Source organism: Lepidochelys olivacea (assembly GCF_965140295.1).
Source record: "Lepidochelys olivacea isolate rLepOli2 genome assembly, chromosome: 2".
In the NCBI taxonomy this organism is placed as follows: domain Eukaryota; kingdom Metazoa; phylum Chordata; order Testudines; family Cheloniidae; genus Lepidochelys; species Lepidochelys olivacea.
The window spans coordinates 198,455,401-198,470,393 of NC_140412.1; the positions used below are offsets into that span (position 1 = coordinate 198,455,401).

At 38.0% G+C, this 14,993-nt stretch overlaps 1 protein-coding gene across 4 annotated transcripts in view; it reads left to right on the forward strand.

The window, feature by feature from the left end:
* Positions 1-14,993, forward strand: part of SLC4A7 (solute carrier family 4 member 7) — a 160,151-nt gene that overhangs the window by 30,259 nt on the left and 114,899 nt on the right. Inside the window, exon 1 of one of the 4 annotated variants that reach the window (XM_084619517.1) lies at positions 14,513-14,572. The exons of the other annotated variants lie outside the window; for them this stretch is intronic. Within the exon in view, the coding sequence (XP_084475643.1) occupies positions 14,537-14,572 (36 nt within the window). The 5' untranslated portion in view covers positions 14,513-14,536. Of the gene's footprint in view, positions 1-14,512; positions 14,573-14,993 lie in introns of those variants that run through there. 4 annotated transcript variants of the gene reach the window in all.

A 14,993-nucleotide genomic window follows, 5' to 3' on the forward strand; every position in this document is an offset into this window, starting at 1 on the left:
GATTCTGCAGCCTCTATTTGGGCAAAGCACCTATTGAAGCCAATGAGAATTCTTCTAAGGATTACAGAATTGGGCATCTAACTGTGATCTGCTTTTTTTTTAAAAAGATTACATCTTTCTTCTCAGTACATGAATTTAAGAGGTGGTCAGTAATGCTTTAATGAATGGACTCTTTTATATTGTATCTACTAGCAAAGGACTCAACACTTTAAACCTCTGCCCCGTCTGTAAAAAGGTTCTCTTTGAGACTTCTGAATGTTGTGAGCCTTTCTAATTTCTATTGCTGTGTGATAAAATTAATACAAATAAAATTTTACAAGTAAATGTGCAGACATTTCTGTTCTGAGACAATGTAGAATCATCTAGAGGAATATTAGTCTCTGTTCCACTGTTTTAACCTGATTTCACAGTTCACTTACTATTTTCATATTTTCTCATTATTTATGAATCTTTCCAAAATCCCAAAGAAAACTTGTCAATATTTTCCTATATTGCTTCTCTATCTTTCTCAGGGCTTTTTTAAGTTCAGGCAAGTTGATGAGTCAGTAATTGACTTAAGCGTTACATTTCATCTCAGTGTGTCTGTGTGTATATATAAGGACACTTCCATTCTTCTAATGTTATGGTGTGATCACAGATATACTTCCTATACACTTTTTTGGTGCTGTCTATTTTCTTCGTTACATTTGACAACTGTATTAATAAGTATGAGCAAGAACATCACATGTGAGGTGCATTTAGCTTGGGGTATTTTTTAACATTCAGTGAGGAGTGGTGTGTTTGATTTTTAGATGTAATTTATCAATTGCCTACAAAACATGGAGTGATTTCCACATTACAGAGAAGAGAGGACTTTAAATCCTTTCAAAAACTTAAGTCTCTGATTCAAAAATCAGTTATGAAATTAATACTACTTGTCATTCACTTAAAATGTGAATAAATATAAATATGGTATTTAAAGTTTGATTCCAGAGGGGAATTTTCGGCAAAGTACTGGACTGGACATATTTGGACTCCTCTCGCCACTATTATAAAACTGCTTGGCAGGTATGAGTTGCTATGGCATCTTTCTAAATCTACGCAGTCTATCTTTGTCTTTTAATGCCACTTAATTCTTCTAGAGCTTTCAGCCATATGGGCTTAGTAGGTTCTGAGTAAGACCTAGCATAGGGTGAAGCCTGCTGTCCCAAATAACTAGAAGAATCTGGTATTTTGATACTGCACCTTTTCTATATGAAGACGTTAACCTCATTACTTTGCAAAGACCCCCTTTTTAAAGTTTCTAACTGTAGCAATTTGTTATAAATTGCATGTTCTAGTTTTGTTAAGGAGGGTGGGGATTGTTCAAATTCTCTCCAGTTTATACCATTTTTGTTTACCGCATAGGTTTTTTGTTCTTGGCCCACTTTCACTTTTTTCTGGATTTGCAAAAATAGAAAACAGTTATGACTATCTCAACATTTAATTTTTAAATAATTTAAGTGTAACTGTGCTTGGACTGGTCTCAAAACATTAAACTTTGTTATACAGTAAACAACTTTGATTTGAAATCTTCCTCAGATTAATAGCCTAGCCATTCAGCTTTTTTTTTTCCTTGAAAAGAAAAGTAAAGGGATCCAGGAATACTGGACATGTTGGCTGTAGTGTATACTAACATGTTCTGAGTACTGTGTACTCTTCTCCTCCGCCCCCGCTTGTCAAATGACATGTTTTTTCCTATTAAGTAATTAGTGTGCTCTTGTGAATACAAACAGATTTATTGTAGGCTTTAGCTTTTATTCCACTTCTGTTTGCCGCAACTGATGGATTTACTTTTGGGATTTGGATTTACAGGTGTGTGTGTGTGTGTGTGTATATCTGAGTTAGTGTTAGTTACTCCACTTGCTTGTTTCGTGTGCCTCTGAATCAGAATACTCCAGTAGTGTACTGTTGTATGTATTGCCTCTGGAGGGGGGGAAAAATCTTTTTAAAAAATTTAATTGGGTGTTAATTGCTGTATCTTACACTGCAGTTTTTCTGGGTCTTCTGAGAGGTGGCTGTTGTCCTTCATTGTGGTCCCAAGAATCCTGCTGTTCCTTCCCCTCTCCCCAGTCCTTGGTTTTTATGCTTCCTATCATTCTGGGAAGGGACAGTAAATTGACTGTAAAGGCTTTTAATTGGAATAATCATGAGTATGTTGACCTTTTGGTGAGCTGGTGACCACATGAAAGTATTCAAATAAAAGGCTCTTGCTTGGAAGAGCAACGAATCTACTGGGCCGTGGACTCGCAACCGGCTCTGCTGTTTTAGAAAGCTGGATGCTTCTAATGGAGACTCATGAATACAGCAACAATACTTCAGGTTTATATCCTTTAATGTGGTGGTTGTATATTGTCTGTGTATGATTACAGATAGGCTTGATAGAATTTGATTTTTTTCATCTTATTATTTTGACAGATAATATTGATTATTTTAAAGCATTTTTTTATTTTTCAGTTGTGGGAAATTATGGAGGTGGGGGTCAGGCAACATGGGGGGTCAGACAATTTTTTAATGACAATAGACATTGGTTCAAAAAGTTAAAGCTTCATATTAGTTAAAATATAAATTATCGTTATGTCAAGATATACACAATGAATATCCTTAACTCAGACTCTTAAGGTCTTAGGCAAAGCAAGAAAAATGTTGTTTATCTGTAAATTTCAGTTATCAGTGGAAATACTGTTCAGTTGGTTTGCGTGTGCACGATGAAATCAAGTTTTACTGACATTTACCAATAAAAATCAAATCCTCCCAAGTCTAATTATAGAAGGCTGGTTCACTGGATGAGTGAGTTGTACCCATCCATACTGAACTTTTTGATGTAGTACAAGGTGTATCTTCAGATATTGTGTGCCAAGGAAGCTTAGTGTTTTAACTTTTTCTTAATCTTGTTACTTGAGATGCTTCTGCTCTTGCTACTTTATTGGTGTTTCATTGGTAGCAGTTTCTTTTGTCACTTATAGACAGGAGAATGAACTGGGAGAGGAGACGGTGACTATTCGGCTACAGTAGGACTGGCGATTTAAAAACTTTAAATTAAAAAACTGCACTTGAGACTGTCTCATTTTTACTCTCTGAAATGTACCATTGTGTTGCTTGGAAAGTCTGTAAGTGTGATAGCTGTGTGACTTTGTCACCAATGTTTAATCGTATATATTGGAGGACATAATTGGGGCCTTAAGATGATTGAGAAGAACTAAGGACTGGAAATTTTCAAGTCTTTTGATATGGTTTATAGGAATGCTGGCAAAGACAGAAATTGTGTGTTAAATTTTGCTTACAGGTGTCTTAATACCATGGTTTGTGGGAATGAGTTTGTGACTCAGATTGACTTTTCTAGGGAATCCAAGTTAGAGTTTTGATACAGTATATCTAGCCTGCTTTGGAATGAGTTGAGGTTTTTGCTGCATAAAGAATTGTTTCAGATGCTGCTCCACTTAGTATACAACCAGATGTGCCCTTAGTGTTGTATGTAACATCTAGCTCAGACATAGGTGAGAGGTTTATTGCAGGAGTGGGTGGGTATGATTCTGTGGCCTGCACTGTGCAGGAGGTCAGACTAGATGATCATAATGGTCCATTCTGACCTTAAAGTCTGAGTCTGAGTGCACTGAAAATGTACAACTGCAACAAACTGTCAGGAGCTCTTAAGTTCTATTTTTAATTGTCTTAGTCACAAGGCAGACTTGTAATAGTGTTAACCACGAATATACAAAATGGGCCAGGTTCATAAAGTTGCCTGAGGCCAACATTTAGAGACCAGCTGTTCTTAAAACCTCTGCTCAGCTGCTGTCTAAACTTGAGTCAAGTTAAGCTCTTACGTTTCCACTGTTAGAAATCTGCAAAGCCCCACTAAGTCCTGATTCCATCCCCAAAATAATGGGTTGCTTGAAGGCTTTACTTGAGCTGAAGGCCCAGTGGGATTCTCAAATTTAAGCATCCTTGGTCTGTCTTGGCAGTGGGGCCTGATTTTGCCTGATTTGGAGCAGGGACTTGAAGCCTGGTCTCCCACAGATCAGGTGAATGCCCTAACCGTCACTCTGTTGGCTGTAATGGAGTTGGTGGTGATCTAAATTTTTGTTTTGCAAGAAAGGTCTGACCTGGCTTAGGCTCCTGACTGACTGGTCATAGGGAGGTGCTTATCTGTTTTTGGGATTCTCCGCCATGAACCTGGAAATTAGGTGCCTAAAGCCCAGATTAATAGGAGTTAGGCACCTAACTACTTTTAGAGGATCTGGGACCTAAGCCCCATTCCTTTCCTCTGAATTCCACTCTTGACTAGCATAGCTGGCTCCCTGCTCAGCTTGTCTGCTTCTGAGGATCCCTTTTTTTTAGTCACCTAACTTTCCCTGTACAGGGGGAGGCCGGGTAAGGAACCTGGATCTGAGAATTTCACTAAGTAGCAGGCTACTGGGGGGTTAAGCTTTGCAGCGCTCAGTTTTGCAATGCCTAAGTACCTTTGTGAATGTCTAGACTTGCTTGCTGGAGACACTGTCCACTCAGTTTTTAAAAAACTATATATCTAATTTTAGAAGAAACAAATTTCTGATTGCCCTTTAAACAGCATGTAGTGACACTGCTGAAACTCTTAAAAAAAATAAGTGTTCTGCTTTCTTGTTTTTATGAGGATCTATTCAGTGAGGGAGAAAGTTTAGTGACTTTATTTTGTTCGTTTTTCAGTTTGTTCTATAAAGAAATTATTTATTTTTAACTAGTTTTGTTTAGGAGCTGTAACAATAGTAGGTACAATTTTTTTTCCCAACACAAGTCATTTTTTTTCCAAGTTAGTGTCCCAATAAGATAACATAAAGGGTACTACTGAAATAGAAGTAAATATTCAAAGGAAAAATATTTACTATATCTTGATTTTAACCACACATGTAGGAGTACAGGATGAATTCTGGATTTTTTGAAAGACTTTTTTGTAGAACAGTGGTTTCTTCTATATAACACGGGTTCTCAAACTGGGCGTCATGACACCTCAGGGTGTTGCAAGGTTATTACATGGGGGGGTCATGAGCTGTCAGCCTCCACCTCCAAACCCCGCTTTGCCTCCTTCATTTATAATAGTGTTAAATATATAAAAAAATGTGTTTTTAATTTATAAGGGGGTGGGGTCACACTCAAAGTTTTTTTGTGTGAAAGGGGTCGCCAATACTAAAGTTTGAGAACTACTGACACAACATTTATAACATGGGCTACAGTGTGTGTATATTTTATTGCCCTATGTGGTTCTTTACAAAAATAAATATTTTAGTAGACTGCCTTCACAGGAATTATTTTCCCCCTCCTCTCCAACTTTAGTAGTGCAATACTGCTTTGTTCCTTTGTATGATGGAATATGTCATGTCTAGGTCATTTAGCTTTCTGTGCCCACAAGTTTCCCCCATGGTATCTTTTCTCATTGCAGAGAACCACAGCCTCTCTGTTACTCTGTGGCAGAGGCTGTCACTCCTCCTGTGTTATCTGAGTACAAAGAGAATCTTTTTGAAAGGCCCCACACACCTACCTTTCACCTTCTGGATGAACTATATCAGCCATTTTTGGTGTTCTTTAACAAATTAGGGGGAAACTTTCAAATGGGAATTGGATATCCAAGACCAACTGATTCTCAGTGGAAATTGCATGCCTCTCTTCCCTTTCTGTCTCTTGAAAAATCTCCCTGTTGGCTTTTTACAATGACATTTCTGGTCCTAGAAAGATCTGGTGAAGCTTTGTGGTTTTTTGTGTGTGTTTTTTGGTTCGTTTAAAAAAAAAAAATCCCACAAAAAATAGTAGTTCACTTCATCCTTGCTCAGTAAGACTGTCCATGAGTAAGCTAGTCAAATCTTGGCCTGTCCAGCAGGAGCCTTCAGCAAGGGATTAATAGCAAGGTGGATTTGATTTAAATCAAATTGATTGATTTAAATCACTAGTCAGGAAGACTCTGTTTAATCATGGTTTTCTATATAAAAGTGCATTCTTGTTGGTTGTTATAACCTTTAAAACATATTCTTCACAACTCGGAGATGTAGGTTTCATTTTTAGAAGGTACACACTATACATTTTTAAAGTGATTTATTTTGAAAACTTTTCAGATTAGTTTATAGCTATATCAGAAAATGAATGATTGGTTATTTCATTTACCAAAGGTAATTGAAGCAGATAGTTCACCTCCCAATGACTAAATATCTCCAGTTCAACAGGTTAATCATTCATATTTGGAGTATTTTCTTGCCATGCTGTATTAGGAGGCGAACATCACCAGAGAGACATTTAAATTGCTTTATTTAACTAAAACAACAACGTTAAGTATTCTGGAGTTTTTTCTTCAACAGCAAACATATAATAATTTAACAAAACAAGCATATGTCCCTCCCTTCTCACATTTATCTCCAGACTTCTTCTCCTTGTCCAGATCGATTCCGCCCCCAACAATTTTCTGTTCATTGAACTTTTTGAAACTTTGGCCTTTTAGAGAGAGGTAAGGGATTGACTCTATGTACACAAATGTTCAGAGGGATAATAGAGTTGAGGTCTGTTATTTCTCACCTCTATATATTTATTATTTATTTTAAAACATTTTTGCTGTTAACAAGCCTGTTACTTCTGGGGAGACAAATCCACTGTTTGAGAACTGCAAAACTAAGCATCTCTGATGGTATCTTCTACTGAGCACTGAGTCCCATTGGGTAGATAGAAAAATTAACCTAAATAATCTATACAGAAGCCCCTGGAACCCTATAAGATTGGGTCCCTAATCCATGAACTCTTGGAACTCATTTACAAAACTTTTCTTAAACGTTACATGAATATATTGTCATACTATAGAATTAGAATTTCTAATTCCTATTCCATGATGAGATATCTTTGAGCTATAATGTATCTTAATTAAAACTATAAAAAAAATCCCATTTAAATAAACTATTTTTTAAAATTATTTTTTTAAATCACTGATTTTTATCCACCCTGATTAATAGTGAAAGTGGGAAACACTTACTTTATGGTGCCTCAAGGCCTTTGTTTTTAAGGACTCTTCCCGCGTACGAGGTCCTCTAATTGTCCTTTTTCCTCTTTCTGACTATGGAGTTTGTAGAAGTTATATCTGTTCTGTTTGTCATCTCCCCTCACTTGTGCATCTCATGTGCGGTGGCCCCCACAGAAAGAATCTTCTCCCCTGTATACTTGAAAAATCTGTGGGTGAGTTACGAGAATCTTGATTCTGCATCCAAGAAGAGAAAAAGACAGACAAGTGGAGGGAAATTCTCTTTGTGGAGAGACTATGGAGGATAGAGAATTGACTGGGGAGAGTGGAGAAAGATAGGGACATGCAGAAATGACTGCAGGAGTTGATGCAGAGGCACACAGTCCTGCTGAAGAACACTTTGGTGCAATGTTCCCTCCCAGCATCCTGGAAAACGTATATTGAGAGCAGCACTACATTTCCCCCACATTTTAGCTACAGTCACTCGCCTCCCTCGCCCCACAAGATAATGTGAATAGGGGATACTAGGACTCCACTGGCACTCTTACAACTAAAAGTGATGGCTTCTTCCCTCATCCTTCTGTACCTGAGGAAAGAGCAACAGTCAGAAACCCCCACCTACACACTTGTGACCAGAATAGCATAACTAAGTATGCACTGTTATGACCCCTAAACATTGCACTGTCTTTTGTTGTGTTTATGTTCAATAAAATATTTTTGTTTGTCAATATAAGCTCTAGTGAAGATAAAATAGTGCAAAATTCAATACCCTTTCATAAAAGTACATGCGAGAGGAGAATAATGAAATATGTTCTTATGCTTTTTTGTTTTGTGCAACAATTTTATAATAAAACTTAATGAAATCCTTACTTAACACACAATAAAATTTCATTTCAATTTTAGTTTGTAGCCTCAGCCTGGGATCACAAGGCATCCCTGACTGTGGCTGTAAGGATTTGCTGCAGTTTGTGAAGTCTGTTCATAATATTAAGAAACTCGTTATGTCTCCTTTCCACCCATTAGTGAGATGCTCTCCCTTGATTTTGCAGATGCAAGCAGTTGTCGCATAAGGCAGGTATTGCTCAGCAGCCTCCACATTAGGCATCTGCACCTCCCTTTTTGGCCTTTCGATATGCACTCCAGTGCCATTCTGCAGCTATTTGGGATATAATTAAACAGCTCCTTTCTCCTCTTCACATGTCCAGTAAATGGCTTCATACATCAGGGGAGCTGAGGGTAAGATGGGTCTCCTAAAATGACAGAGGAAATCATGGTGCCATTGATGTCCATAGTAGTCCTGGGGGAGAGAGTCCCCCTTTTCAGTGTAGAAAATGCTGGGTCTTAGTTTCTAAAGATCCTAGCATCATGGGTCTTTCCAGATCATCCCACACAAATATTGGTGAACCTTCCACGGTGGTAAGCCAGGCCTTGGAGAACCATGGAACAATACCCCTGCCTGTTGAACTCTGAGGCTTGCTCTGTGGGTGGGTGGGTGGGTGGTAGGGTGAGGAGAGAATAGGTTTATGGAAGCGATCAGCGGAACCCCTACCAAGCAGATCCATCATTAACCTCCTGTGGATTGCCAGGGTTTATGCCCCCATCCTCTTGGTTTCAGGGAGGTGTGTGCTGCTAATAGCCCCAACAGTTGATTTATCTATACCAAACTGTTTAGCTATTGACCAGTAGCAGTTGGTGAATTTCAGATGGTAGTGGCCCATATTTCTCTATGCTGAAGAGAACTCTCATGTTGATGATCTGCTGCTGCATCTCCAGGGTGAGCACTGTGTAGATCTCTGGCAGAGCAGCCTTTGTAATCCTGAAATTTTGCTGCCACTACTGGCCATCCCAGTCTGCATCACTATCTTTTCCTGACAGTCAGTGCTAGCTTCCCATGTCCAGAAATGGTGCTCCAAGTGAAGCTGCTCCAGGAAAAGTTCATCCAGAAGAAGATGCTTGATTTCATCTGCTGCCCACTGCCTCTGTTACCCAAAGGGAGAAGCGGCTCACTCCTGACGTCATCTGCCTGTGTGAGTGCAAATAAAAGTGCAGCAGCCTCTGTGTATTAACAGCTTTCAGGGATGTGGAATACAGCAGTGTTCCCTTCATGCTGACTGCCAGCAGATTGGAAAAATGTAGGAATCAGGTGAATCATGGGATACTAGGAGAGGAATCATGGGAATTTTCCAGTTTGACCCCCAGGTCACAGAGTGCATAGCGCTCAGTAGCAGAACAGTGCACTATGGGATATCTTCCAGAATGCTATGTGCTTTTTAAAAAATAAACAAACAAAAAACCCAGCCAAACAAACTCAGTGCTGTGTGGCTGCATTATTCAAAAGGAAGTAGGTTAAATCATGTAGACAGAACTATTTTGTGTGTTCCGCAGAAGTTCATATGCAAAAACATATTCTGCAAAAACCTCCATATGTAGACAAGCATTTACTCTTCTTGTGGACAACTCTATTTTATATGTAAATGGTAGGTAACTTACCAAATTCTCTATCTTTTGGTGAGGTAAAATGAGTGGAAGAGTTAAATATATTTGGGAAAGAATAGCCTCCTGTTGTAACGTGTGTCTACAGCTTCCAATTCAATAGAAACACAACACAAATGCCTTCTTACTCAGTATATGGTACTTGTTAAGAATCTGTATGCTTATGTGCTTCTTTTCCTCCTCGTATCTTGATGATGTTTTTTGGTGGGAAAAGATGAAAAATATTGGAGGAGCTTCTTTTGAAAATTATTTTACTATTTTGAGTACTTTTATCTACTCTGGATAGATGCTCTGGCAACAAAAACTTTAATATTTATTACTTGAAGCATGGTATGTTTGAAAATAAACGTTGCTGCATAACCTACTCAAGAAGAAAGGAAGCAGTGAGCTTGGCTCTTAGTTGTGTTCCTGAAAAGGAAAAATAGCTTTAACTTAGGAGTTATAGCCAATTTGAGACAATGCATGTGTTGTATTACTGGTTTGCAAAGGACATAAAATGTGATGCTGTTCATTTTATGTACACGGCTGATGTATTGACAGTGATGTATGTTTCTGTAGGCTGAAGTATAATCCACTTTTTATATTTTTAGTAGTCTAGTAATAAAAATTAACATGAAAGCTATTTTTTCTAATGTATTGGATCAGCATAGAACCCCTTTCTATCCTGATATTTGTTTGTGAAGAGAATGGGATTGCTGCTATACTAAGGTCCAAATGAAATGGAAGTTCTGGTGTCAAGGTTCCTTCCCCACTCTGAACTCTAGGGTACAGATGTGGGGACCTGCATGAAAATCCCCTAAGCTTATTTTTACCAGCTTAGGTTAAAACTTTCCCAAGGTAGAAACTATTTTATGTTTTGCCCTTGGACCTTTTTTGCTGCCACCACCAAGCGTCTAACAAATATATAATCAGGAAAGAGCCCGCTTGGAAACGTCTTTCCCCCACAAAATCCTCCCCAAACCCTACACCCCCTTTCCTGGGGAAGGCTTGATAAAAATCCTCACCAATTTGCATAGGTGAACACAGACCCAAACCCTTGGATCTTAAGAACAATGAAAAAAGCATTCAGCTTCTTAAAAGAAGAATTTTAATAGAAGAAAAGTAAAAAGAATCACCTCTGTAAAATCAGGATGGTAAATATCTTACAGGGTAATCAGATTCAAAACCTAGAGAATCCGTCTAGGCAAAACCTTAAGTTACAGAAAGACACACAGACAGGAATATCCTTTCTATTCAGCACAGCTTATTTTCTCAGCCATTTAAAGAAATCAGAATCTAACGCATATCTAGCTAGATTACTTACTAAATTCTAAGACTCTATTCCTGTTCTGTTCCTGGCAAAAGCATCACACAGACAGAGAGCCTTTGTTTCTCTGCCCCCACCCCAGCTTTTGAAAGTATCTTGTCTCCTCATTGGTCATTTTGGTCAGGTGCCAGTGAGGTTATCCTAGCTTCATAACCCTTTACAGGTGAAAGGGTTTTTCCTCTGGCCAGGAGGGATTTTAAAGGTGTTTACCCTTCCCTTTATATTTATGACAACTGGTTTCTCAGCTGACTTTTGGAAAACCTCCTCTGTGAAAGCTAGTACTGCATGCACGAAGGTCATGTATGATGTATTTCTTACCAAAGTATTCAGTCACATGTGAAGTACTGAAAGCCAAATATGTGTCTGTCTCTTCCATTTGCCAAAAGTTTTGCTGCAGTTAAAATTTCTTCTTAAGATTATTATCCTCTCTTGAACATGCTTTCCAAGAAAATACCACTTCTGTGACTAGGGGTTAGTTGAAATTAATCGTGTTTTGGTGGGAGGAGGAGGAAGAAAGATTGGCTAGACTGAAATGCATGTGTTATGTGGAAACTAATTCCTGTGGTTGATTTTTCAAAAATAAAAAAAGCACAGTTTTGTGAGAATGCTGGATAGTATTACTACATGTGGTTAAAATGTTGCTACTGCACAAGATGTAGTAGACTTTTTGTTTTGCTCGGAGTTCTCACAATGTTCTCACACACACATCAAAAAGCTCTAGAAAAATTTTGAAGATATTTGCTGGACTTCGTTTTACAAAGTCAAGGGTAGTGACCTCAATAGTTAAGGGTGAATCGGTTGCCATTTTGAACTTGATACTTCATTCCCATCTAATGTTCTTGAAAAAGCTTTTTCCTCTGAAATTTATCATGCCCACCTTTAGGCAAGAGTAGACTTTCTCCAAAAGTTTGAGGTTCATTTTTTTTTTTAATCAGACCAGCCATTTTATGATGTCTGAAAAACTGGAATTTCTTTTACTGTTTGAAATGTCTTCTGTGGTGGTCTTTGCAACATGGGATCTCAAGTTTGGCATAGCTTCAGAAATTCACTGTTTTTTTGTTTTGATCTACCTTGAAATCTAGTGAATATTCCCTACAAATATTTCAACCTCGGCAGGCTCAAAGATTTCAGCAGAGTTGTTGAGAGCTTGGAGTTTACAAACTCAGCAAGAGTAGTTTCTGAAGCTTATAAAAATCCATAAACTGTTTGTTCAGAGGCTAAAATGTCATCAGGATCAAAAAGTCCGATGCAGGGACTTATCATTGCAAACATGCCAGATGGACTTTATAAACTAGAAGAGTCAAACAGCTCCTATTGAAAATATTGTCATAACCAGCCTGCTGTTGACTTCTCTAGCTCAGCTTGCCAGCAGTTCCCTCAGGTCATGAAAGTTTGCATGGGTTTACCAAAACAGACCAAATGTTAATTTATATAAAACGTACCAGGATGCTTGGACAGGTGATAAGCGTCTGACTTTCTGGGACACATTGGTTATATGTACTACAGTGTATAACTATAGGCAGTGTAGATGGGCAGCCTTAACTGTAAGTGGCACTAACACTTTCCATTATAAGATCCTGTTAGTTGCTTATTAAACTGTTTCAGGCTAAAACTTTCCATGTTGGGTGTCTCTCTCAGGCTGAAATTTTGGGGGGGGGGGAGACAGGTCAGACATTTCTCAGAATGAAGTTAGGGGAAAAATGCATTCATTTAAAAAAGAATTGACAACCGTTTCACTGAAAAACTCTAGTGTTTCTATTTTTTGGGGGAGGGACTGGAAATTTTGCAGGGTGTTGTCTGTGTGTCAGTGAAGTATCTTTTGCCACCCCCATGAAAATGCACCCTGATTTCGCCTTGTATTGCTGTCAGTTACACTGTTAACTCAAGTGGTAGAAAACTGTGCCGTGGATCTAACGATCTGAGCCAGTGTGTGTGGGGGTGTCAATATGGTTCTGCAGGATAAAATTGTTTTTTAATATTAAAGCTGTTTAAAAACATAGTTTTAAAAATGTAACTTGCTATGTTAACTTTTGAGTGCTTGACTTTGCAAATTTATGGATTGACAGAATTAAGATTGTATGGGCAACCTTAATTCAGCCTCTTTGAGTATTTATTATGATAGTAGTACTCATGTAATTAATAATATTTTTTCCAGGGAGACTCTGCCTCATTCAGTGCTCTGGGAATGAATCAAAGATGTGTAGTGAAAGAGATTTGTAAGATCCTTTCCTCATTTGTTGCAGGAGTTGGAAGATGTATAGTGAATGATGTGGGATGACAAGATAGTACAGGCAAGTGAATTCCCTCTTGGAGAACTGGAATCTATTCTTGCCTCTACCACAGGATTTTTTTTTTTTTTTAATGAGATACCTGGCAAGTCACACAAAGCAAACTTTTCACAGGTGGCCGTGGTGTTCCTCAGTTTCTGGGTGCCTGCTTTACACCTCAGGTATGATTAGCACTGAGCACTAACAACAGTTCTGAACATATAAATACTCTAAAATGCCAAGTACTTTGAAGAATCAGGCCCTAGACTTCTCATATTGGGCACCCAAAGTTAGTTGACACTGAAAATTTAATTGGAAGGAGGGGGGTGGATGGACCAAACATGAGTGGCATTGCAATTCCTGTGCTAGGTCACAAAGCCATTCAGATTTGGTCAATCTGCTTTTCTGAACATGGAGTGGCAGATGGGCCAAACCTGAGTGTCTCTGCAACCCTATCAGGTTGCAATGACCCACTCAGTTTGGAGGCTCCATCAAATGTATTTTTATGGCCACTTCCAAGATTTAACATTTTTTTTTTTTTTAAATTCATGATTTCTGTGACCTCCATGATAAAATCATGGCCCTAGAGATAGGTGGGTGATGAATCATGAAGCTTGTGGCTGATAGTTGGAAAGGTGGGAAGGTGTTGGGGGGTGGGGTTTGGATTTATATGATTAAATTGGGGAGGGGAATTTAAGAACAAATTTTCTCACTTTCAGATATTTTTGTTTCAATAATATGAATGAATTAGTTATAGTTATAGATATCTTGCTTAAAGGTTTGTCTGGCTATTAATTTATAGCCTGTAAACAAGACCAAATTAGTTACTGCTAATGAAGTGTGCTTTTTTATTTTTTTTTACTCCAACTAAACAACGTCAGTTACTTTTAAATTCACCTACACTAAGGAACAAAATATAAAGATAATTATTTTAGAAATCCTTGGTTTATGTTCCCTAACAAGAATGTTTGATTTCTGAATTTTATGTATGTGGAAAAAGGAACAGTCTTAAAAATGAATATGCATTGAAAAGGTCAATAAGAGGAGTATAAACACACTTAGATGATGATTAATATCTGAGTTTCTCAGCTTTCATTTTATAATGTTATTGAAGACTTGAATCTGAGCAAAAATAATAACCTTGCAGTCTGAGAGCTGTTTTTAGCAGTTGCTTTTACAGAAAACGTTAAGTCTCAAATTGCATAGTTTCAGTTCCTTTTTTGGTGTTCTCTCTGTTGGAATTGAAGGCATGCTATGTTCCCTAATTCTCCTATTCTGTGACCCTGTGGTAGTTGCAGTTATTGGCTTGGGAGTTTAAGTAGTCTTTCATGATAGTGATTGGCTCTGGACTAGAGAACAATTTGAAGGAGTACATATGTGTAAAGCCCAGTGTTCTAAATCAGTCATGTGTACACAGTCTGAGTCAAAAGACTCATTACATTACAGTGTCTTGCACAAGGACGTTCACTGCTTCTGCACATCAATATGGAAATAGCTCACCCAGAGAAGAAGCTGCTACCTGTATGTAAAATGCTATGGTATAACTTTTTTTTAAAACAAACACTTTTTTGAATGTATTTTGATAACAGGCTAAGGGAAAGCTGGGGATATTTATCAGCACTGTCTTAGAACAGTATCATATCCTTGTGTCCTTGGTTGTGCAAGTAATTTCCTTTGAAAGAACCATGGCTGGAAATAAACTTTTCTAGCATAGATATCTGTTTAGAAGTTTCTGTGTAACTGGAAGTTTTTTTGATTGAATTGTTAGTTGGCCTAATCTGGTAAAAGTAAATCCTTTTGGTTTGAGATAATCTGTTTATAATTTTGAGTAAGATTTTTAATCTATCGTTAACAACTCAGTTTTTCTTCACGGAAGGCTGTTTTGACTATGGAGTAAAAATAAGTAATTCTGTGTAACTGTGTGGTAGGCAGTTTCTGGTGA